Source organism: Chroicocephalus ridibundus, chromosome 4 (assembly GCF_963924245.1).
Source record: "Chroicocephalus ridibundus chromosome 4, bChrRid1.1, whole genome shotgun sequence".
NCBI classification, from domain to species: Eukaryota; Metazoa; Chordata; class Aves; order Charadriiformes; family Laridae; genus Chroicocephalus; species Chroicocephalus ridibundus.
The window spans coordinates 29,572,255-29,597,842 of record NC_086287.1 but is presented as its reverse complement, the minus strand read 5'-3'; the positions used below and the strand labels follow the sequence as shown (position 1 = coordinate 29,597,842).

At 55.8% G+C, this 25,588-nt stretch overlaps 1 protein-coding gene across 1 annotated transcript; it reads right to left on the bottom strand.

Annotated features, from left to right (window-relative positions):
- Positions 1 to 8,763: 8,763 nt before the first annotated feature.
- Positions 8,764 to 25,568, bottom strand: SYNDIG1L (synapse differentiation inducing 1 like). Its single transcript, XM_063334225.1, has 4 exons — positions 24,977 to 25,568; positions 13,128 to 13,582; positions 11,748 to 11,885; positions 8,764 to 10,392 (listed from the first exon to the last, which is right to left on the bottom strand). Exons 2-4 carry the CDS (start codon positions 13,554 to 13,556, stop codon positions 10,234 to 10,236), a joined length of 726 nt encoding a protein of 241 aa, XP_063190295.1. The 5' UTR covers positions 13,557 to 13,582; positions 24,977 to 25,568; the 3' UTR covers positions 8,764 to 10,233.
- Between the last annotated feature and the right edge of the window lie 20 nt (positions 25,569 to 25,588).

The window sequence follows — 25,588 nt, the reverse complement described above, 5'->3', positions numbered from 1 at the left end:
GCAGAGGCTGGTAGAGGAGGGGTTTGTGTCCTCACTGTAGTCTATCTGCTGGGAATGCTAAGCTAGGAGCTGGTGTCCTTTGCAGACTCCAATGAAGCTGTCCCTGACCTTTCTGGTCTCGTAGCAATAACCTTTCACCCAATCCTTTACTCTCTCACAGCTGGTAGCTGCCTTACTTTCCTAGGGTCTCTCTTCCCTCATGCTTGGGAGAAGGCGGAGAGACCAGATCTTGTGTGCCCAGTGTCCCTGCATCCCCTGTGCCATGCTGCAAGCTGAACGCAACGTGGGAGTCTCCTTGCAGCAAGCCGAGGTGCATATATCTCACTTGTAAGGAACCAAAGTAATAAAGTCTCTTCCACTCCTAGTCCTGTGTGGTTTCTTGCTCTTTCTTGTGCCATTTCTGGGCAGCAAGGCTTTTCCCTCCATGGCAGCTTCTAAAACTAGCTTGTGGTTGGGAAGAGCCTGTGCATACCTCAAACTCTGCTCCTGTGAAGGTCCTCTTCCGCTTCCTGGGACCTGGTGGGGACCATCTGCTTGGTGGTGCTCTTTCTGGAGGCCTGGCAGGAGCTGTGCTCTGCCACGACTTGCCCCCCAGATTGGATACAAGGCTGGGGCTAATGCTGCTGTTTGCACCTCTGCCCTGCCAGTATCTTATGCTGCACAGCTGTGGAGGTCCCTGCCTGCCCAGGCTTTGCTGGGCATCTCCAAAAAGCCTTGTCTCCTTAGTGTGTGCGCTTCCCCTGTGGTGTCTGCCAGCATGACTGAGCTGTAAGGGGGCTGGGGCTGGCTGCTGCCACTGAGGATGGTGATGACAATGGCAGTACTTGCTCTTATTTCCCACAAAGCTGCTGGGGAACCTTACAACTGTGAGGAGAGAACCTCTTGAGCCTTGCACCTACACGATCAGCCCCTCAGACTGGGTCTAACAGCAGGGGCTGAGTCTTGTCTTTCTTACCCTCAGGCCTTTGCAGTGTGATTAGGAGCTTTGGTGACATTAAGAGTTGAGATGCAATAATGCATGTTGTGCTATTATGTGTCCCACCTTCCCCCACCCTCAGTCTTGCTTGCAAATAATTTTGTTTTTCCTTCTTCAGCATGTCTGGGGCCCCGCCCTGGCTGCTGCAGCGCAGTCCTGCTCTGGATGCAGTCTGCCTGCATTTGTCATGAGCTTCCTAGGTGGAGGGGGACCTAGGCTAGGAAGCCCTGCTGAGCTTTTCTGGGCATCACCCTGCAGGAGAAAGGGGTGCTCAAGGTCGTCCTGTGGCATCCTTGGGTCTGAGCTTTGTGGTGGGGCAGCCATGGAGGAGCAGTGCTGAGCCAGTGGGGCATCTCTTCAGATACCACTTAGCTCCACATCCTTGGTGCCAGGGGGTTCTCACCACCACCCATCCACTCCTGTGCAGTTCCAGAGGAAGCGGGTGCCCTGGGGAGGGAGGCACATGGGGAGCTGGGAGCTGCCGAGAGGTGGTGTGTGCTGCTGCAGAGAGCCCTGGGCGCCCGGGCTCTGTGTGTCAGGAAGTAATTGGAGTAATTAGCTGCCAGCGACTTCTCACCAGCAAACTCCTCCAAGGGAGTAAGCTGGTAATTACTCCAGAATGATTACCCATGTCTCCAAGCTGCCGGAGGCTGGAGATAGCTGCTTTCAGCAGCAGTGGTAGCTGCAGCAGCATCTGTGAAAGTGGAGGTGAGACCCCCCGAAGCATGGCCTTCCTCAGATGAGCCAAGGGAAGGCACAGGGAGTATGCGTCTTCTGACCATGGGTGCTAACACAGGCCCCTTTCTGGTGGCCCTGAGGCTGGGGCAGACCAGCTGGCAGCAGGGCAGTTGCTGAGGCATCCATCGGCATGGCACAGCGTGGTGGGTGGCTGCCAGCTGCTGCTGGGGGCAGGTGGGTGTCAGGGGAGCCTCCGTGGCGGGAGGTACCCGGTGCTCTGCAGGGCAGAGGGATGGCTTCTCCTGCTTCCCATCACCTGACTCTCAACAAACTGGGAGCGTTGCATGCCTCACACCGGGGTGCGGTTGCAGGATGAAACTCCCGGATGCTGGCCTTGGGCTCTCTTCCTCCATCCTCCACCGCCCCCTTGCAAGACATTTTTGAGGAGCCCCGGTGAAGAGATGCAGGTGTGATGGCTTTTCTTCCCTTAGGAGGATGGCACGGTAGGAAAATAATACTCATCCCTCTGAGAGGTTTTACAAACCTTATTTCCAACAAACGAAAATTCCCTTACATTTCTCCCTGCCTTGATGGCAGCAGGGTCGTGGCGAGTCTCTGCCAGTTGTCACCACCTAAATGGTGGGAGTTCATTATTTACTGATGTAGTTTGTGGATGAGCGGAGTTTAAATGGGGGGGGCAGGGGAGAAGGTAGCGCTCGATTCATACCTGTCATGCTGCTCTCACCTTGAGCTGGTGGTGGGAGATGAATTTGAGGCGGCCTCAGCTGCTCCACACCGCAGTGCCGGGCACCGGCTGATAAACCTCTCCCTTTGCATTCGTGGAGTGAGGTTTAGCTGAGGTGCCACCCGAGCTCCCTCACAGGCGGGTGCTTAAAAGCACCGACCCCAGCAAAGATGGAAATTAACAGGTAAGTGAAACATAGAGGCTGTAAAGCCCATGGGGAGCAGCCCCCCGCTCACCTGCAATTTAGGGCTCTGCTCTGCCACTAACGCACCCCATCCGTGTCTGTGAGAGGGGGTTTGCAGGTGCCGGAGGTGGGCAATGCATCCCAGCGGAGCCTGCCTGGGCTCCGTGCCGTGGGAGTAGTTGATTATGCCCAAGCAAAGCTTTGGGGCACTTAGCTGGTACGTGTTAGCTCAAGCGCTGCTTTGCCTCCAGATTTCGCACAGGCAGGCAGCTGGTTTGTTGGTGCAAAGAGCAACAGTGTTGGCCTTAAAAGCATCTCAAGGTAGCAAAAGAGTTAAAGAGCTGGAGTTTGCAAGACAGCTCCTGTGCTTTGCTGGGATCGTCAGAGTGTAGATGTAGCAGCGGCAGGAGGACAGAAAAGTCAGTGCCACCATTCAAAACTGCCCCTGAGATGACAAGCACAAAAGAAATTCATTATCAAGAATATCGATGTGGGGAGGGAAGGAAAGAAGATGAGGAGAAAAAGGAAAAAAAGGGATCTTCTGTATCAATGCCCCATGTAATTTGCTCCATAGGTCCGGGCTACAAGCAACCAGTGTTGCTGAGCCAATCCAGCTTTTGAGATAAGAGTCCTTTTCCACCTCTGTCCCCAGGTATTTGTGGGGAACCATCTGTCTCTGTCCTGGCAGGTTACACCAGCCACGACTAGGTCCCTGTTCCATGTTCTCCCACCACCCTGTCTGTGTCCTTCCCATTAAAACCCATTTCATCCCTTCTTCACTCCTTCTGCCTTCAAGGTAGCCCAGTTTCTTCACTCTTCTCTGTTTCCAGACCCTCCTGATTTTGTCTCATTAGCAAAGGTCACCAAGGCACCCCTCCTTCCTCTGCCAACTTGCTAGTGAAAATATGGACCATCAGTCCTCATATGGATCCTCAAGGATTTTGCCCTCTGTCCCAACAGGTCATATTCTAAAATATTAATAACCTGTTAATACCCATCTTAGCTCTCTTGAAACAGCCCCCACCTGACAGCTGTCGGTGTGGCTCCGACCCAGCTGTTTTGCCAAGGTCCAGATGCTGCATTCCCTGCCTTTCCTGTCCCAGAAAACAAGTGAGCTGATGTGTAATGCTAATTTAGCACGGTCAACATCTGGAAAACTCTGGAGTTTTGGAGAAAATACTCAGACATAAAAGCACTTCAAGAAGGAAAAAGTTCCATCTCTCTAGACTAGTACTGTCAAGAGTTTACTGCCTGCACCTAGACTTTGGTATATTACTTTGAGGATGGCATTTTGGCAGGCATTGCATTTATTTGCATTTCATTTCTCCTTCCCTGGCTTCGTCCTTTGCCCCTCTCCCCATCCGTCCTCCATCGCTTCAGTAACTGCAGCCCTGGGGGGGCAGGTAGGAGAGATGCGACGGAATGGACACCTCCTGCCAAACAGGCGTTTGAGAAGAAAATTACATCTTCCCAGCACTTCTGCAACAGCGTGGGTCTGGGCAGGGGGCAGGCAGGGAGCCTGGTGTGCAGCGGGAAGGAGGGTGCTGCCTCTGGATCCCTTGCCCGTGGGGCTCTCCCTCAGCTCTCCGTGCCAGGATGAGCAGCCACCCCTTTGTGGGGCACTTGCAGCGCTGAGTGTCCCCAAAGGTAGGGTGATCTTGTTTCCACACCGTTATGGCTTGTGAGGGGTTAACCCCTCTTAACTAGATTTCACATGCCTGCTACACATTTAAATCGCAGATGATACAGGTTAAGCACTGCTTTGGGCAGGGGCATAGTTAGAACCACAGATTTTGGCCATTTGTTGGCCTGCGGAGCTCTGTAACACTTGTCCACGCATCCATGAAGACACGAAGATGTTGCAGAAAGCCTTTTCCCGCTGTGCAGGCAGAGCTGTCCTGCTGAGGCTAACAATGGTAGACATGAAGGCGTAGGGCAGGTGAAGCACCCCTTGCCTGTGAACCACGGAACCACCAGTCCAACTTCACAGCTTCTCCAGGTGAGGTCGAGAGTTTGGTCGCTGGTGGTGTCACTGTAATGCACGCTGACTTCGTTGAGACGCTGGGTTTGGTCCTGCCTGACATTTTGGTTAAGCAATGAGATTGATTTAAAAATTAAGCCAGCAAACACTGAATAAATTAAAATCCACTTAAGCGTCATGTCTCCAAAAGTAAAGAGGGGGCAGAGTGGGGGGATTTCTGTTGGGAAGCCTCTGAAAGGACGGCAGCAAGCCCTGCAGCCAGAAAAGCTCCTGAGCAGAAATGAGGGGTAAGGGGTTGTGTTGTCTGTGTCCAGCCCTAGAGAGGCTGCAGGACACCACAGCATTTTTGGAAGTGAATAATCTGGAAAAGCTCAGATGGACCACTGAGTTTCAGAGTGGAGAAGCGGTGCGGAAGATGCGCTGTACAGGGAGAGAGCCCAGCAGCTCAGCCTCTTCAAAGCAGCTGAGATGACACCGCGGGGAAGCTGGGCAGACCTTGGTGGCACCAAGGGCTGAGGGCTGGCAGCAGAAAGGAGCCCTGTGCACATGGGACGGAAGCAGTGTGTTTTCAACACCAGTGGAAGACCCTCTGCTGTGTCACCCTCACTAACCAACACCTCCGGTGGCACAGCAGTGAGCCCCGTGGCTCACAGTGGGCCATGGGGACAGCATCTGCCTTGTCCCCAGCAAGGTGTCCCCGCCTGGCGCTCTGTCCCCTCCGGGCACCGCTTGTCCTCCTGCCCCATGGGGACAGCTCGGCCACACCAGTGCCTTCCTGCACGTGTGGCTACCGGAGGCTGTGGGAGAGGGAGCTGGTGTCTGCATCTGCGGGGACAGGGGAGGTAACGAGCCTCCTGATTTCACAGCAGCTGATGCCTGAGTGATGGCTCTTAATTGGCTTCTCTCCGCAAAAATCCTCTCCCGCCAGCCCCGGGAGAGCTGGCATTGCCACAGGCTGTGCCTCTCTGCGCTCTCTCTGCTGCAGGCTGTTTTTGGGGAGCAAAGGGGAAAGGATAAGCCAGGCGAAGAGACGCACTGCTAAATGCTTTTCTAAATTTTTTTTTTGGACAGGAATAGAAAATTTGCCCCGTCGCAGATAATTAGCTATTTCCTTACTGGATTGCTGTGAAGGAAAAACAGCGACTGTGCCATTAAGTGAGGCGAAGGACTTGCTCCACTTTTATTTCCCTGTGTCACTTTTCTCGCCAGCCTCCGGAGGACAGATGGGGGGAGAATCGAGGCATTTCTGCCCCCACCGGCACTGGTTGCAATCCCACCCCACCGATGGGCACTGCTGGGAGAGCAGGCGACAGCTTTGCCTCTGCAAGGGGCTGGGTCCTTCCAGGCAGATGGAGTACAGCAGGAAGGATACCCTGTGTCCTGCCCCGGTGGTTTCCGCATCACCCACCTTTGGGATGACCCCGAGGAGAGGCAGGTTGGCTGGGAGGGTGCAGAAGGACCAGTTCCCCAGTGGGTCCCACAGTGTTCTTGTCCCTCACAAACCACACCAGCTTCTTTTCCCTTCTCCTCCATCCTCTCGCCTCATCCTTGTGGGAAAAGGAGAGAGATCCAGCATGGCCCCATCCCTGCATCCCTCATCACCGCTCCCCAGCCCCTGTCTGTAGCCAGCGGCCCCATTTCGGCATGCTGCAGTGCTTGCTGAGGGGTGAGCAGAGCGAGCAGGGCTGGGGGAAGCAGGCAGTGGCTCAGACGCGTCGGTCGCTCGTATGTGCACTGAGACGCCAGTGCTTTTTCCCCCGGCAGCTTTCTCCCTGGCCGCATCCCAGAAGGAGGCAGGACTCAAAGGCCACCCCAGCCCTTGGCACAGGCTCCGTCCACTCTGTCCTTAGCTGCTTCCAAAGAGAAAGTCCCGCCGGGAAGCGCTCAGCTTGATGTTGCAGAGGTTACAAAAGGAGCCCAAGCTGGGAGCGGGGCTGGCTTGGTCCCCAGGGTCTTCCCCTCACAGCAGGGAGGGCATCCGGGACACCTGGTGATGGCACTTCTCACAACCCAAAAGCCTGCAGAACCCAAACCCAGGCAAAGCCAACCTGTGAGAGGAGAGAGGGGCAGGGGATGGGCTTTCCGGTGACTTTCTGTGTCTGTCTCTTGGTGTCATCGGCTTAGGGTGAGGGCTGGGGGTGCTGGTGGGGCCACGGGGCCAGGGCACGCATTTGGGGAGCAGTGGGCAGGAGAGCGATGGGACGGGGTTGCTGGTGCTGGCGGGGGTTGCAGGACTGTGCCTGTGCTGGGGGTGCCAGGCAGCACCTCCATTCACAGGGACAGGCACCTGCAGCCGGCTGGCGAGGAACTCAGTTGCAAATAGATGTCCTAATTATGGATAACGAATTACTCATGAATGGAGAAGGGGGGAGGGGGGGCTTGTTCTGATACATCATGGGACCCTTCAGCACCTCTTGTGACTGTTTTTTAGAAAGCTCTGGGCTGCAAGGAAGGACAGCAGGTTGCGGTGTTCACTCTTGTAGGACATTACTATTTAACCAACACCCCCTCTCCACCCCCAGCTGAGAGAACCCCAAATCCTCCACCAGGAATCCCGCTCCACCACCGCCTCTCTGCGCTCCCTGCACTCTGCATCACCTCCCACAGCTGTGACGTGCCAGGTCCCCTCCGCTCCCTTCTCCTTTCTGGGCTCAAGACATTGCCAGGCCAGAATTCAAGGCTATTCCTCCTTTGCCCCAAATTTCTAAGTATCCCCTGTGGGATCAGGACCACTACAGAGCTTTGCCATGGGGCTGGGGGTCCCGGGGGGGAGAGGGACCCCTCCTCTGGGAGGACAGGAGGGAGGGGGCAAAGAGCCACCTCTTCCACACCCACTCCTAGGATTTAGTTTAACATTTATAATTTTTTTGAGCTCGATCAAATTTCCGGCACTTGCGTCTTCCCCGACTGCTGTGCCTTGTTGCCTTTTTGCTTCCTTCCCTTCTGCTCAGGCGGCTGCAGCAGACGCTGTGAGTCTATAATAAGTTATTCAGCAGCAGTCTCCATGCCCGGTCTTCGGATTTCAATTTCCACATGTTTCCCTTCAGGCTGTTTCCAACTAATTTCCCCATTTGCATAATGCCCCCCTTAGGGATGCTCTGGCACAGCCCCCTTCCCCCCTCCTTTGACAAGATCATCAGAGATTCAGGCTATTAGCGGAAAACACTTTAATTCTGTTGGCCCTTTAGCCCGGTCCTTCCGTCTCCAATTAAAAAAAGACAAAGAGGCGTGTTGGGGTGTGGGGGGCTGGGGTGCCCACGGGGAATGGGACAGGGGCTGCTGGCCCCCCACCCGGGGCAGCTGCTGGAGGGAACCAGGCGGCAGAATTACAAATTCACAGCAAACACAGTTTCTCGTTGCCGATTCAGGTCCAGCAGCCCTGACGGTTCGGTCTGGACCAGAATCACCAGGGAGCCCCCCACCCCTGCCCCCCGGCTGGTGGTGCTCGAGGGGGAGAGGCAGGGAGGGCTTTAGCTGGGACGGCACTGAGCTCTGGGGGCGGTGGGTCTGGTCGCCCCTGCTGCACGGGCACCCATGGATGTCCCCTCTCCTGAAATAGCGCTCCTGTCCTGCTCCAGGATTTGGAGGGATGGATGCCCAGGAAGGCTGAGCGCTTGCAGGAGAGGGGAACGAAAACCATCCCTCATCTGCTGGGCAAGGGTGAACCTCATCTCTCCTCTCTAAGTCACCTCATCTATTCTGGACACCCCAGTCCTTCCCTGCAAGTTTGGTCTCTCTCTGTCCTCCACCAGAAGCAAGACCTGCTTATTCCCGCCTGATGTTCATATTCTTCTGCCCGTCTTCGAGCACATTTCATTTTATGCTTCTACTATACACAGAGCATAGAACATAGATGATGCTCCAGCCTCTCTCTCTCCCTAATTCTTGTCCATCCACACATGGCAAAAAAACCTACACCACCACCCCGCTCCCAGCGCTAGCTGCTCGCTGTCATCTACATTGCGGTACATCTCCCTCCAAGTCGCCCAGACACCAGCTGGATTATAACTTCCTTCGGGAACTGCATAAACACCTCCAGGTTTAAGCGAGCTCAGCACTCCTGCAAAGCTCGCTTCTTCCCTAGCCAGCTCCATGTCCTTCCAAACAGAGTCTTTTTTTCTTGCCTTTTTTTTTTTTTTATTAGCTCTTCCATATTATAAAACGTAATGGGAACTTTCAGACCAGCTTTTCAACAGGTCTCTGATGTGCTTCTCTCTTTTATGGCTCAAGTACAACAGCAATCGCAGACATTAACATGCTTCTTTAGGATGAAATGTACATTTGAACGGCACCCAGCTGGAGGAACGTGCTGCGCCTCTCGCAGCCTGCCCAGAAACCCCGGTGAGGGGCGATGGGTGCCCAGAGTCTGCCTGCAGCCTCCTGCACACGGGGGAAGGAGGCGGCAGGGGAGCCCTGGCCAGGGTGAGGGAGGGTCAAGGTGGATGCTGGGGAGGGGGGTGGGGGGGGGGCGAGGCAGGGCCTTTTAACAGCAGCCCTTTGGGGCAGTCATTGCCTTCACACCCACCTCTGAAGCACGTGATGTGTCGCTGACGATATACGAATTAGCGAAAGTAAGATGTAAGCGGGGATGCGTGGGATTTCCTTGTCAGCCGAGCCTTTGGATGGAGGCGTGGGAAAAAAGTGTGTTGGGGTCACTCCTGTGTCTCGGGCTCCCTCCGAGTCTTCCCCCTCCCTGGGTGTCAGCCCCCGGCAAACAGCACTCCCACCCCAGGCTTGGTGTGTCACCTCAGCCTTTTCCTTCCATCCTTCTTTGTGTGCGAGGCCATGACCTACTGCTGAGAGCGGAGTCCTTCAGGCCCCCAGCCCTCACACGTCATTTCTTGGGTAGAAACTGCAATTACAAGTCTTTTTAGGGCCCAGCACTGTGTGACGCCAGCCTTATAGGGACTCTGACTTGCAATTATCATGACAGTCAATATTAACACAGAGAAAACCTCGTTGTCTTTGCCAACTTGCTCCAACGATGGGAGTGATGGTGTGCAACTGCCAGCCTGCTTTCCTCCTTGTTTCTTGCCTGGGTCGGGCCAGCAACTGGGATGTCCCCTGGATGAGGGGTCTGTCTCCACAGGGATGCGGAGAGCATGCCCTTTGGTCGTGTCCATGCTGTGTCCTCCTACTTCGCTGCAGCTGAGGGGCCAGGTGCCGCCCCGTGGCACCGAAATGAGAATGCTGTCCCCATCATGGGCATGTGGAGAACCCACCAGGACACCAGCCTGCCGGGGTCATTCTCCGTCGCCGTATCCCCTCTCCTTCCTGCGTGTCCCCTTCATGGGTCAAGCCTGGGCACCAGCCGTGGATCTCCCGGCCGTGGGGCTGGAAGGGGAAGCCATGGCCCCAGAGCAGGGGTGGTGGCACCAGCCCAGCAGCAGCACACAGAGTCTCTCCTGGACATCTTCCAGCAGGCAAATGTGCTCCTCCTGGTCCCAGCAGCCAGGCTGGTGCCCAGTTCCCTGCTGTCGGATGGTGGCACCCCACAGCCTCGGGAAGAACGTGGGTCTACTGTTTGTCTGAAAGGGGAAAGAGCCTGCGCAGGGCGTGCAGGCCGGGGTCCTGCCGTGCAAGCAGCCCTTGCAGGCACTGGTGGCCTGTGCTCCGCAGGAAAGCTCGATCCCAGGAGGGCCGGGGCAGCGCTGACATGCGGGTGGCGGCTATACATGGCCCCCTTTGGAGAGATAAGCGATCAACGCTACCACCACCCCGACGTACACTCCTGTGCCGATGGTTATGGAGAGCGCGGCGAGGAAGAGAGCTCGGCGAGAAGCTGAACTGGCCAGGTGGAAATCTCCTTTGGAAACAGCCTTGCTGGTCTGGAAGGAGAAGAAACGCCCGTTGCTCACAGCCGTACCAACCTGGTCTTTTAGCCTGCATCCAGTCATTTCACTAATGAGTCAGCCCCTCCTGTCCCCGGCCACTGTGTCTCGTGAAGGCTGGGGACAGACAGCAAGGTGTCTGTCAGTCCGGGACGGCTCGGCTCAGCAGTGCCGCCTACACACATTTCCCTGTGGATTTTGCCTCCAAGGGAAGCGTGGGCTTTGGCTGTTTGTCTGCAAGCCCCAGCCATCTGGGTGCTTGGCCAGAGCTGTGAGCGGGCGGCTGGCCCCTCGTAAGCCCCAGCAAATGGTGGGTGCACAGGGGCGATGGCTGCGTGGTACCAACTAGATACAAATATACCCTATATATACATATATATACATACATACATACATATATATATATATAAAACGAGTAGTGAGTGAAAAGTGGTAGTTATAGCAAACGGAGCTAAATTTAAATTGCACGAAGTACACCATCACGTGGGGAGTACACTGTGCTACCCTGCACCATGTGGAAAAACGTGAAATCAGCCACTCCTCTGGGTCCTAACGAGTTAAAGCTTCCCCTGCCTGTCACCGCCTCTGTGCCAGGTACTCGTGTTATATACTTTTCCATTTCTGTTTCTATCATCTTGATTTAACTTCTTAATGCCTCCCCCCCATCTATTCTTAGTACAGTGGCATCTGTGCAAATGTAGAGTAAATCCCCTGGCTCTGCATGAATTATTCTGGGTCAACGGTGATGTAAGTGAGCCCGGGGTGTGGGCTAAGCCCTCAAGAAGGCAGCAGCTCCTCTGAGCCAGTGCAGCCCGAGGGCCACCACCCTCTCCAGCCTCTCCCAGCCTGGTGTTGGCTCACACAGCTCAGCCAATGCGTGTCAGAAACAAGTGTGATGGAGGAGCTGTGGGGTGATATGGAGACCAGGCTGCCTGTTGAGTCCAGTCTCCAGAGGAGCCTGACTCTGGGCCATGAGCTGCCTCGGAGTGGGTCATGGTGTAGGACCTCTGCATTACTGGAGAATGGGAAGACAGGTGGGAAAATGCTATTTTCCTGAGCCTGGGTGGAGGGTGAGAACTTGGGCAAAGGGCAAAGGGGAGCCCCAGTTCCCTAAATAAGACCCAAAAAAGAAAAAGTCTGACCTCCAGTAACCCACACAAGAGCTGGAGGGCTTGCAACCCCACAGCAGTCATGGAGATATCCAGGAGCACCCTTTGTCTCAGCCCTCAGGGGTCTGCGCATGGCACAGAGATGAGCCCTAGAACCAGAAAGGTGCCTGGTCCCCTCCGAGGGCTGCTGTGGCTTGCGGGGTCTTTGCTCAGCACACACAGGCAAGCAAAGGAATCTCTTACCCCTTGGGAGAAGTAGAAGGCAGCAATGCCCAGGGGCCAGAAGCAGCACAGCATGGAGAAAAGGGCCAAGCCCAGGTGGTCCCGGGGGGGAAGCATCAGGAAATGATCCTCACTTTCGCTGTCGCTGGAGGAGTCACTCTGCAAAAACCAGGTGGATTCAGCACGTGCCCACCTCCCCATGCCGCCCCGCGCCTCAGCCCCTCTCCTCCCGGCTCCTGCTGTCTCCTGGCCCCATCATGTATTCTCACACGTTTCCCACCTGCAAATTCAAGGAGTTGAGTTGCAATAATATTTTAGCCTCCTCAGCTCCTCAGGTTTGATGAGGAAAAAATGTAGCTCAGCAAATTCAGGAGCGGAGTGCATCCTCGGCTCCCTGCCAGAGCAAATGCTGAGCTCGCTTGCTGGGGGTCTGGGATTTCCCTGGGAGATAGATAGTCTTAAACTGAAATATCTTGAGCTTTGGCAGAACTGGCTCTTTGTCTGCTTAAACAAACTTAAACAAAGTGCCTTATCCCCATTAGGGACTAGGAGATCGATATCCTGCTAAAGTAATTTAGCAAGTGAGGGAAAGCGGTTGAATTGGAGCCTCCATCACAGGGGCGACGTGTCCTGTCCCCTTAGCGAGCGCATTGCTCAGAGCGGCTGTGGTCAGCCCTCCGGCCTTTGGGCACCGCTTGGCCATCCGTAAACCAGCCTGGAAGTGATGTATCCCAGTGGGGAAGGCACACAGAGGTGGGGACACCCTATACTGCCATCTGAAAAGACCCCACCACGGGCACTGAAAGCAGCAGAGCTGTGCTGGGTCATCAGACATCAGCTCCAGCAGGCTCCGGGGACCCACTCCCACCTCTCAAGGCGACATTCCCCAGCCTCTGCACCACCACTCAAGCTGTGGTGGGGCAGGGAGTGCAGCATGAAGCTGCTTTGCCAGCTCTCGTTCTTCCTTTATGAGATTCATCCTGCCTTTATATTAAGCTTTCTCTCGGCTGCTGCCATCAGGCATGTGAATTTTGCTGTTATGCAAGGATTGCTATTCCCCCTTCACCTGGGTGCCACAGCGGCCACAGGCTGCCCTTCTCAAAGGGTTCCCACATCCCAAGGGTCCTGCAGACAGGAGCCCACCTCCCCTTTTGCCCCCAGTGGGCATGCAGCCAGGCTGCCCTCAGGGAAGCTGAGGTCTGCGGTGAGGAAAAGGGAGCAGAAATGAAAAGGAGGAAGAAGAAATATTGGGTGCACAGGGAGGGGCTGGTGAGGCAGGAGATGGGATGGCCTGGGGGGAAGCTCTGGGGAAAGACGGGAAAATAAATGACCAAGAATTCGGGCTGATAGCCAGAGTCACCAGAGGAGGAGTTTGGTGCCATCCCACCTGGCAAAGCTCACCTCGTACTCCTGGAGCTCCTCTTCCTCCACCTCATAGGACACAGTTTGGATGCGGATGTCGCTCTCTACCAGGCAGGACCCTTGAGCCTCGTGCCCGTCGGGACCATCAGATGGAGCCTCTTTGCTTTCCGTAAAAGTGGTCTCGCAGCTTTCCATCTTGCTGTCCTTGGCCTTGAGAGCGGTCTCATCCTTCACGAGGATGAAATTGGGACCGTACAAGGCTTCAACAGCCAGCTGCAGGGAACTGGCATCCAGCAGCTGGTGAGTCCTGGCACCACCAGTGTTTTGGAAGATGTAGGAATACAGTTTCCCTTGGCAGCGATGACTGGGGTAGTCCTGGCTGTGATGCTGGTGGTAAGAATAGCTGCTGCGAAGGTGCCCGTTGGCCTTGGCCAAGAGCGGGTTTTGGAGCTCACGCACACTCTCCATGCTGCCAGTGGCGGGGGGGAGTGATCCTGCGGGAGCAGAGAGAGTGGGAGGGAGGAGGCTGTTATTTCAGCAAGGCAAGGGAGCAGAAAAGCCTCTCGCCCGTGCAGAGCCGGTGTCAAGACAAGGCTAGTCGGAACAGAAAGATGTGGCAATGCTGGAGAAAACAAGAGCCCTCCCCGCCTCTCTACAGCTTGAATGCTATCTCGGCAAACTGAGCATCTCTTCGTCTCTCCCCAGCTGGCAGTAAGATAAGGATGCAGCCCCACAACAAGATGATCTGATTCAGGCTGGATTAAGATGAGGATTTGCTGTATCTATAATGCATCTTGAGATGGCCACGTGCAGCCTGACAGGAAAGGACCTACTGCATCTTTTCTGCTGGTTCATACTGTGTGCTGTGACAAAGCTGAACAGACAGCACAGAAGCAGATAAGACGCTGACAGCCACTTGAGGGGCCTCCCTGTCTTCCCAAAACGGAGGGTTGCATGGTGAATTACAGCCCTCCAGGCATTACGGATGCACCTAACTGGCTTTCAGGTACCCAGGAGGTTTCCTAGGACTCTTTCAAGGCTGAGCAGGGGCTGGGGAGAGAGTGGCTAGGCACTGAGGGAAACCAGGAGGCTGCTGTGAGGACACGGAGGTGGCATTTAGGCTGGGGTGGGGAGTGTTGGATGCTCAGTCGGCTGTGCAAAGGAACAGAGGGATGCGGAGGTTAAAGGGGAGACACCACGGGGCTTGGTTCACATCGAAATTATGACAATTTAAGTAAACCACCCGTCACATCAGACCTCTGTTTAAACCGGCTCCACCCCTGGGTACAGCTGGCAGCCGCACAGCCCTGGCTCTGGGCCACCGGCTTCAGAAAATGCCGAGTCCAAATGGGATCCTCAGCTACAGATGTCAACATGGGTTTCTTCCTCAGGAAGATTTACCCTCCTCCCCCTTCCTCCATTTCAGAGCGCTGAAACCTTGTGCTGATTTTTTTTTTTTTATTTTGCATAAAAATCTCTGAGCTGAAATATTTCAACCCCTTTTCTTTGGAGGAGCATTTGCTATTTTGGCTTCCCAACCCACCTTGGCACAAAGAAAACGCGTAGTGAAATATCAGCGTTCCCCAGGAGAGAGAAACAATTACTTTGTGCTCCTCGGTACCCAGGTCCCGTGTTTTACAGCTGCTCTCTAGCATGTTCCCGTCTCCTAGACCATGCCACCTTATTGCCTTGCGACCCCAAATGTTCCTTGTCCTCCTTAGAGACCTCTGTCACTGCCTCCTCTGCAGGATGCTGTGTAGCAGAGACACGCTTCCACCTGCTATAGGGTACCCCGAGGTGCACTAGGCTGTCTGATAGAAAACACATCACCTCGGGTTTAAATCTGTCCTCAAGAAGAAAATATAAATAAAAATATTGGAGTGGAAGACTCCAGAGAGTGAAAAGCGCAAGTGGTCCTATCCCCTTGGCCAAACTCTTGCCATACCGCACAGGTTTGAGTGCCGTACCTGGTTTTAAATGACCCTGTCGATGGGCTTTGCTCTGGCAGCGGTCGTCACATTTCGTGAAGCTGCTCAGGAAAATGGAGCTGTTCAAAAGCACTCCCGCGCTGCTAAAACTCTGCACGTTTTGGTGAACGCTCTCCGCTTCCCCCTCCCCAAAACCATTCTCTGCTTTCTGCAGTCTCCCACCTTACTAATAAAGCCTGTAATGGCTGGTACAGCAGATGGCCGTTAAGTATTTTCAAAATATTTAAGCGAGATGCATATTTGTAGCACAGACGGTTTTATTTCCCGCACAGACCGCACAAAGCTTCATCCTGGTTTTCAGGCAAGGAAAGCAGGAACCTCTTCTTTGCTTACCTCAACATGCAAATTATATTTCCACCAAAATACCTTGCTTTTTCATGAAACAGTGAGGAGAGGCCGGTCACTGAGCGTCATTTGAGAGCAGCAGCCCCAGCAGGAGCAGAAGCCCAGCTCTAGCAAGAGAAAGTTGACCATTTCGGGAGGGCATCCATGCTTCATCTCAAGAAACCTTTCTGGCAGCAAGCTAGGGTCCGGAGGGATGGGATCTTGCTGGGAGCTGACGGAGGGAGCCGGTTCCAAATGTGCTGAGAAATGCCAGCAGCCAGGCTGCGGACGGGCTGCTGGATGACGGGCAGCGGGCCCTGCCTGCCGGGAGGTTGTCGTTCTGCCCACTTTGGGGTCAGCGGGTCAGAGGAGGGGGAGAGCTGTGCGGCAAAGCCATACGTTCACAGCAGCGAGCCATGGGAAACACTCAGAGCACGGAGGGGGGAGAGTGGAAAAGAAGGGAAAGCAGCCAAGAGGAATTGGACACCTAGAAGACAACATGGGAGGCAGCAGGTATCATGGGCCTGGGTGGGAAGAGTGCATCTGTGCAGCCGGACCGCTGCTGGACACGGACTCTGCTGACTTTGGGCATCCTGAAGGATGCTAAAGGGGCCGGCTGGTGGGAGATGTCTGGCTGTCCTGGGCTGGGAGGAAGAGGCGGGGAGGGCTTGCAGGTAACAAATATCCCCAGGGTGAACACACCTGGGAAGAGCAACGGTGTGGGTAGCGAAAGAAACAGCAGGAAAATATTGCTGAAGCATGGGGAAGTCTCTGCGAATGTGGGCTGGGCAGGGCTGAGGGCTTCTCCCCATGGGAGCAGGGAGACCCCAAACTTCTCTGGTCCCTCAGATTGCCCTGGAGCCATCCCTAGAGCAGGGCCAGGACCTCGGAGGCTGCTGCACTGCACTAAGCGTGGACAGGGCAGGGCTACAGCTAGAAGCTTTTAGTCCATGCTAGTTTTGTTCCCTCTGGGATTATAGAAGATTTACTAAACTCTCTTTTCCTTGCTGTTTTCCACTCTCAGGAGTTGGGGAGGATGCTTTCCCTGGGAGCAGGATGGGGCAACGACAGGGCTGCAGGGACAAGGGGAAAAGCGCGGAAGGAGATCTCACTGCGTTTCTCATAAATAGGCAAAGTGACCACCAAGGGCAGTCCTAGCACCCAGTCCTGGCATTTGTCGGCAGTGGGGAGGGGACGCCGAGGGCCATCATCACACAGCATGCCTACGGCAGCGTGCTCAGCCCTGCCGGAAAGCAGCCAGCCTGGAACCTCCCTCTCTGAGAGCTGATGTGAGGAGTCCCAGTGCCGGAGGGGTTAGAGATGCTTCCCACTCCTTAGTCACCAAGATCACCGCATCGCATAGAGAAAGCACGCATGCTTGTGTGCGCCGAACAGTCTGGGTTTGCAGGTGGAGATGGGGGCCATCAAACCACTAGAGATGGTATTAGAGAGGGAATGGCAGGGAAGGCGAGGACCAGCCCTGCATGCACACATGCACGGAAGGACAGAGCCAAACCAGCCCCGCCGTCGTCCCCAAACCCCATTTGGATTATCTGGATCCTACAGTGAATTTGGCCACACAGGGATTTAATAAAGTAAGCTTGGTAATAAAGTAAGCCTAGTAATAAAGTAAGCCTGGTAATAAAGTAAGCCTGGTAATAAAGTAAGCTTGGTAATAATCAGGCTTGGGGGAAGAGGAATGAAGCCAGCAGATGACAGCAAGGAAGCTGTAAAAGATAAAATTAGCAAAGGGTGGCCATTCTCTGTCCTCGTTACCAGCGTGACTGTATAGCGTGCATATCCATCAGCCCCGCGGGGCTAGCCTGGGCCGTACTGGCAGCAGGTGATGGTGGCGAGATGCTGTTAGCTGCACAGGGAGGATGCACACATACAAGTTCACACGCACAACGTGAGCCCAGGAACAGGGCACACCTGGGAAAAGGCAGACTCCAGTGCCCTGATTGAGCTGGACTATTGCTGCAGCCCTACCGCCGAGACTAACGGCTGCTGGCTCCCTAATGAGCTGCTGCCCCGCACCGCACGGCTGCCAGTGGAGCAAGGCCCCCCACGCTCCCTAGGCCGGTTGCAGCAGTCCCCGGCAGAGTTGGAAATGCACAATTGCGTTGCGTGTACTCCCAGCTTCTCAAGGCAAGTAGTGGATAAAAGGAGCCGAAGTAAGGCAAGAAAATAAAGAGGTAGCAAATTCAGCTTCGTGTTTCACAGATCTCACCTCCACACCACATCCCCTGGGGCAGTCCAGGTCCCCTCAGGACCATCCTGTGTGTTTTTCCCCCCATATGAGAGGTGCTCAGGTCGCTGGCCGCCCCCGCCGGCAGCAGCGCAGCCCTCAGAGGGACCCTCGGCACAGATGCCAGCTATGATAAGCCCAGTTAATGATGAATTAAGTAGCTGTTCCAGGAATCAATCATCATTTAATTGCCCTGTCAAGCAAACACTCGGCCTTGCTTCCTGGGCTCATTAGCAGGTTGCGATTGCGTTGCATGTCCCCAGACTCCCAAGTGAGAAGGTTAGCCCATCCTGGCCAAAGGTTTCCCTTTCAGGACAGCACTTGGGGAGGCTGGTGCTCTCGGGGAGCACTGCCCCACTGTGCTGCTGCCTTGGCCGGTCCAAGGCATGAATGCGTGTTCCTGACCTGGCTGGTGGGAGGCAGCATCATGGCCAGGTACAGCTGCCATAGCCCCGCGACATGGGTGAGCCTACTCCTGATGGAGCAGGAAAGCATAGTTGTGGCTAGCACCCTTCCCAGAGCCCAGGCCCTCCTGGAAGCGCTCAGAAGGTGCCTTGGGGGCTTCTAGTCAGAGTCCCAAGACCTGCCAGGGCACAGTTCCTCTGCCTCTGGGCATCCAAGAGAAAACCAGCTCACAAGGGCTGCTGAGAAAGAAAGGCAGAGCATTGCAGGGAGGGAAGCTGGCATTCTGGAGAGGGCATATTAGGGATGAAGGAAGGGCTGTGAGGGCTCACAGACAATGCGTCTGGCAGGGGCAGACCAAGCCTTCTCTCTGCCATAGGGGCAGCAGTGGTGAGGGAAATGGTGGGCAAGAAATGTGGCGCAGGGGAAGCAAAGTGACATCTGAGCCAGGCAGATAACTGGGCCCTGGCCACGAGGATGGAGAAGAAAGGGAATGTGGAGCTGCTGGAGGGGAAAGAGTTGGTGAGAACCAGGAAGGAAGGAAGAAGGTGACACACAGCCCATGGACATAGATTAGAGGGAGGATAGCTGAGGCGTTCATGATATAGAGCATCTAATTCACGACTTTGATGCATCCGGTTTGATAAAGCCAGAAAGGAGTGAATAAAGCGTTTGTTCTGATCTCCTGACAGGTGGAGAGCCAGTGCCTCAGCAATGGGCTCCCCGCCTCCAACAGAGACTAGATTGCTCTGAGAATTGGGATGCAATGGGCTGCTTTTCAAGGTTCGCAAGTCAAATTGGGCAATTTCCAGGTGGAAATCGAGTCTTTATTCTCCCCGATAAAAATGTTTCTCTGCAGCAGCGTTTCGACCCAGCTGTGCTCAGAGCTAAGGCGTTGCTCCCTAATGGTAAGAAACCGCAAATCCATCCCCGGGGCTGGCAGGGAAGAGCCAGGCTGCTTCTGAAGGAGCTGTGCCGGGGGCTCTGCGGGGCTGCGGGCTACCCCACCGCCCTGTCCCCAGTCCCGATGCCAGCGAGACAGACACGCTGCCCGTGAGCATCAACGGGGGAGCAGCGGGAGCCTCCAAACACTGGGAAGATGCGGTGGTAACACTCAACCTCAAACCGGCGGCGCCTGCAAACTAGCTGCGCCCTGCCGCCGTGGCACGGGGGCGGCGGGGCTGGCAAGGGCGCTGCTGGACCGCTGCCGCCGTGTTCGCCATCCCCCGGCCGGCCACCCCCAGGTTAGGTCGGGCACCCACCCCCGGCGGGACCCGGCACTTGGAGAGGTGGCCGCTAGATGTCCCAGGCACTCCACGCGGCGCAGGCTGCCGTTCCGGCCGCGGAACGCGGGGGGACCCGGCCGCTCCTGCCCGGCCTCCCCGGCTCCCGCCTCTCCCGGCTGAGCATCCCACAGCCCCGCGGGACCGCGACGGCGGCTGCAGGCACAGCACGGGCCCATCGCCTGCGTGTCCAAGTCGCTGGGCACGGCTACGCCTCCCCAACACCCCACGGCCGGCGTTGGTCTCGCTGCTGTGACCCCCAGCGCCTGCCCAGGCTCGGAGCTCAGCGGCGTGGATGCGGCCACTGGACGTGACCCGCTGGGATGAACCCCTCATGGAAGGGAGACGGGGAAAGGGCTCAGCGAGACGGCAAGGCGCGGGGGGGGGGGAAGGAGGAAGCATGGAGGGTGATGGTAATAAAACACATGGTTGTGTGGGTGGCTAGGTGTATAATTAGCAGGTTTGGACTCTCTCGGCATCCTTTTTTTTAGCTGGAAACACAAACAAGTAAATAAGGTGGCTGTCAGGAGTTTCCACAGGCTGCCCTGGGTGTGGGTCTCCTGGGCATATGGGATGGTGGAGGAGAGGGGGCAACACAGAGGGGGCTGCTCCTGGGGGCTGCCCCAGTGCTGGAAGGCAGGGGGGTGGCCATGGGGCAGCCAGCTGAGGTGGAGGAGAATGGGCAACCCGGCCAGCAGTGTTGTGCCAGGGAAGTAGGCCAGGATGGGATCAGGGATGAGGAAGCTCTGGAGGTGCCAACAGCTGCACAGGGGCTGTCTCCTCAGCCCTGGAGCACTCCTGCTGGATTTGCACCCAAACGACCTTCAGCCCTGCAGCGCCCTCAACAGCAAGCCCTAGTTGAGGGGCTTTAAAGGGGCGCATGATGCTGACCAAAATTGACAGACAGCTTTCACTGGAGGCTTGTTCACATTCCTGTTTGGGGACCCAGCAGGGTCACTGGGAAGAGGAGGAGGTCATGGTGATGACTCCCACACGGGGAGGCTGCTGGGGCTGTGCCTCAGCATCTTCAGCCCTTTGAGGCATCAGCCAGTGAGATGAGCTTGGGATGCTGTCGGGCTCTGACTGCTCATTTCAGCCACAACTTGCAGCTCAGGGGCAGGGGAGAGTCAATTCCCCTGTCTCCTGCAGCATCCAAATCACTGGCCTGCGCAAACATCAGCTCAGACTGGGAGGTTCAACCTCCTCTTCCTCAGCTCAGGACCACCCTAAGGCAATACCCCAAGGCTGCTGCACACAAAGCTGGCTGGACAGAGGGGTATTGGCACCCTACCCCCAGTGCAGAAAGCCATCTTAGAAACGTTCACTCCTGTAGAGCTACCTGGAGCAAAACTCACTGACCCCTGGGCTCTGGGAAGCCAGAATGTTTCCAGCACAGAGGCAGCTCCATCCCTCCCTGAGACCAGGCTTCCTGCCTGGGGTGCCCATATGGACGCCAAGCTGTCAGGAGCATCTCACAGAGGTCCGCCAAGATGTGTTTACTGCCAGGATATTTTCGCTGCCACTGGAAGATGCTCAGAAGCTCTTGCTTGCAGATTGCGATTTTGTTCATGGCTGATTTTCCTATGCTAATGGTTACAGTCCTCAATTTCACATCAGGTTTTCTCTATTGCTATTTATACCCAGTATTGAACTGAACACAGTGGGTATCCTAGATGGCTCCAAGCTCTTCTCCCTGCTTCCCCTATTTCAGCCATACCCTTTGCTCCAGTCTCATCATCTCCACTTCAAGGCTTTTCTCCTGCCCATGAGGTCCCACAGGCCATTGCCTCTTCACGGTTGGTGTTGCCCAAGGACCCTGCACCCCATCCTCCCCATGGATCACTCTGGGCTGCCTGGACCTGTGGCACAAGGCGAGCATCACTCATGGGGAGCAGCGATACCCTGCCCTGGAGCAGACCCGTGTCTTGTGCCCCCCTCTGAGACCAGCCCTGCGCCCCTCAGTCCTCCTGCCCAGCCTGCCCCAGGGCTGTGCCTGGGGTCCGCACCCTGGGGATGCTCTCCCTGACATGGCCTGTCACCCAGCATGGAAATAATCTGGCAAATAGGACCCGAATTTCTTCCAGGTGAGAGACCCACACCAGCTGAGACCAAGACGGGGATGGGGACATAGCATGAGGTTGGCAGCCAGTGTCGGGAGGGACAGAGAGATGTCCTCCCCTTGGTGGCTGTGCCTTGCTGATAGAGCAGCTTAGCTGCAGCACCAAACTCCATCATTGCATCTCTCTGCAAATCCCCCTCCTATCAATCGGAGCTGGCAATGTAAAGTGGCTGTTAAGGACTGCTCATTTGTCTCTGTTTAAAACATATCCATACTCAAATGATTCATACCCACCCTGAAGGCTAGTGCATGCCGGCACCCTCCTTTCCCCGCCGTCCTGTTTATTTTATCCACTGTCTGCCTTCCTTCAGCTCAGGGCTATTTCCACTTTCCTTACCGTGGCCTGATTCTCCTGGGGATTCACAGGGCTCCCCTACAGTTCAGGTGTTTAACTCATTTGCCAATGATCTGTTCTCTCTTTAAAAATGAACTTACGCTGTGTACACAACACCTTTCTAGCTTACTTTTCCAAACCCTAAGTTTCCCAACGCAGCCTGTATTTATCAGCAGTAAGCTGATCTCCTCTTCCAGCACGTGAGGGGATCGCTCTCTCCCCACTCTGGCCAGCATCCACAGCCTGAGACAAACTTCAAGGTGTTAAATTATTACCTGGGTCAACAAGTGCAATCCAAACCAAATGTTGACCCTCTCTTTAATATTTGTTATTGCCAAAGAAATCGAATCCTCAGGTGGAGGTGTGCCCTCTGTGTTTAAAGAGGCGCAGTTCATGCTGGCAGGAGCTATAGGAGAGGTTTGTTCTGTCTTCAGCAACACAGCGAGAGGAAAGGCAGCAGCTACCCCTGGACTTCCCACGGCTCTTGTCTGTCCCATGGTCCCAGGGGGCCAGGAGCATGCAGAGGATGATGCTAAATTATCTTCCGTAAGGTATGCAAAGAGATGCTACAAAACCGTGTCACATTTTCTTTCCCATGGCCCTGTCAAGACCTGACTGTGCCTGGCTGAGTGGGACTTTGGGCTGCTCCTGCCTCTGCCATCTGGATACTTTGCCTCTCTTCCTGGCCCGTTTCTCTTCCCTGCCCACATCACAGCTGGATTTAGACCAGCCCTTCCTGGGACTGAGCTCAGGCTGCTGCCTGCGCCCATCCGGTGTCGTAACATATCGCAGGAGGTGGCTCTGCTCTGGGTGAGCAGAGTGGTCCCACACGGGCTGAGCAAGAACATCCCGCTCATGGCATTTCCCTCCCAGTGCGTCCCTGGGATGCATCCATCTCACCCTGTCCTCCCAGGCTTGGAGGCTGAGATGGTTTTTGGAGAAACTGCCTCCCGGCTCAGAAGCAGCACCAGCATGGCCACCACGCGCGGCGTTGCATCTCCGAGCTGCTGCACACGTGCCCCAAGCCAATTTTCCATGCCAACAGTTGAGTCTCCAGCCACAGAGCTTGGAGAGCAGTGCTGTGACCAGCTCTGCTTTTCAAAACATACCTGAAGGGTTTCACTCCAAAACAAAGCTGGGTTAAGTGATACACCTGAAAAACGCTGGGCATCAGCGGAGCCTCCCCTTCCAGGCTGAGCAAAGCATTTGGACTCTTCTGTTGCCTTTTCCACTTGACAGAGAAGCAGCAACAGAAAGACAATTTGAAGGAAATACATAACGTACTTTTTTTCCCCCTTTCTAATGCTGTGGCTTGGCCCTTCAGCTGGAAAAGTCAGTCATTTGCCCATCTCTAATTCTACAGATAAATACTGGCTGAAGACCTAGCCTGAAATTACCCTCCGAAAGCAACACTAGAGCCATGTCCTGTGCACGGTGCCTGGCAGTCCCAGGCTCAGGTACAGGGCTTGGGAATATAGGCGGAAAAGAGTCAAAATCTGCCTGATTCAGGGGCTGTGCTTGCAAGGGAGGTGGAAAACAACTCCAAGCATGGATATTAAATGGGAAGGAGGGTGATGTAGTCTAGAAGAGGTAAGAGAGGCTTTGGGAAGGGGCATGGTGCATTAGTGTCTGGGGTCTAACGCTGATGGGGACGGGGTGGCAGATGGGGGCAGGAAAGGCAGAGCTTTGGGCTGCCCGTCAAGGTCAAGGATGCTCCTGGGAAGCTGTGAGCACATCCCATCCCACGCAGAGTGGGCAGCTGAGGCATGAGGGTCCGAAGGGCCCATGCCCGTGCTAGGGGACCATTCTCTACAGCCCCCAGCCTGCTCTGCTGAAGGCTGCTGGGCCGGGCAGGACTGACACCTCTGGGGCTTGCTCCACCGAGCTTGTGGGTGGCAGAGCGGGATTTTAATGGGCAAATTTTTACCGAGTGCTCGGTCACCTCTCCACAAGCGATGGTGACGTCTGCAGGCTGGGCTGAGGGCAGGGAGGGGTTGGGTACCATGCAAAAGCATAGATTTGCTGTACAAATTCACCGTGCCGGAGCTGCAGCAAATTACTCATTCTTTAATAATGGTGTTTATTACCTGCCTCTGATGGTGGTTCAGGGAGCCGAAGTGAAGCGGATTCAGCTCCCCAAAGCTTTAGCTCTGCCAGCCATTTTCATGACACAAGAAACTTTTGCTGGAGAAATGCAGTCACTACATTTTGGCTTGGGTAATTCCTTCTCCTGACAGCCTACAAAGTAACCAGCTATTATCCCCCAGAGACCAAGGCTTTTTTTTCCTTGTGTGTTGCAGGCAGGCTCAGACCCCGTTCCTGTGGTTATCCCTGGTATTTACATAGCGCTACCTTCCTCCTGGGAAAGAGGTTTCTACTGGTGGCAGATCCTGAGCTCATGAAAAGGGAATTTATATTTTCCAGAAGCAAAGCAGGCGGCCCAGTAAAATGGGTTTGGGGAGAGCAGCACGGCTTTTGTGGAACCTGCAGCAGCTTCGGAGAAGGAATTATAAACAGGGCAGAGATGGAAAGCGCTTCCCTTCAAAACTCCTGAACGTGCGACTCTTCCCCCAGCCACAAGCTGGTCTGCAGGGCTATAGGGAGATGGTGCTGCTCAGGCGAGTCATTTCCTTGGCACAATTTATGGTACTGGCAGCAGCCCTCTCGACAGAGGTCCCTGGACCATTCCCCTGTCCGGGTGCATCCCAGGGTGGCCAGCGGCAGGGTGGCTCCTGCCGGCTGCTGAAGCTCTTCAGCAGAAGGAAAGCAACCCCCAAACTTCAGCCAGCAGCCGAGCTGCCTCCCGGGGAGGGAGCCCCAATGGCTGTCTGGGTCCAAGGTGCCATTGCAGTTGGTCTGACATATCTGGCCTCCAAAACTTTTGCTGAAACCCTTACATTTCCCCCAGCCCAGAGCCTCCAATCGGGTAATTTAGTCCTGGTTTCTCCAGGTTGCAGCTTCTCAGCTTTACAGCCCCCGACACATTTGCTGACCAACCCCCGCCCCCGGGCCAACGGGGAGCTTGGCTCCGGGCTGGCTTTCCCCGGCGACCCGCTTGCCGCCCCACGGGAACAGCCTGGGGACGAGCAGCCGGGACTCCCCCCCCACCCCTCACTCCCCCCCCAGGAAAGCCACCCGCCCGCCTGCGAGCGGGGATGCGCCCACCCGAGAGCGGTGCGCGGGTCCTTACCTGCGTGTCGGGGAAGGGCTCAGCCGCCAAGTTGGAGCGGCGGCGGCGGCAGAAGTGGAGCGGGCATGACGGCGGGCGGGCTGCCGGGGGCGTGTGGGGGTGTCGCGGCCTGTCACACACACACACCCCCACACCCCCCCACACACACCCCGCGGTGTGCGTCCGGCGGCCCTGCGGCGGGGCCCGGCGGCGGGCTGGCGGTAGCGGCGGGGGGCGGCGCGGCGGAGCTCCAGCCGGTGCCGGGGTGTGCGGCAGCGGCGTGCGGGGCTGTGCGGCAGCGGCGAAGCCCTCTAGCTGCAGCGGAACCGTACTTCACGTTCGTGCCCAGGGACCCCGCGCTCGCTGGCTGGTGTCCCCCGGCTCCCCGGGCTGGGCAATGGGAGCTGCGCGCCGCCACCGCTCCTCTTCCGCCGCGTCCGCCCGCCGCGATTTCTCCTGCTGCTGGTTTAAGATAACGCGGCAGAAACTCTCTCCTGTCTCTTCTGCTGGCTGCCTTTCCCAGGGCACAGCCCTTCCCACTCCCCCAGCAAGGGAAAGACCCGGTGCCAGCGAGCAGAGTTTAAAGGAAAAGGATAAACGAGATTTCTTGCTGTCGGTGCTGAGGGGGGCTGC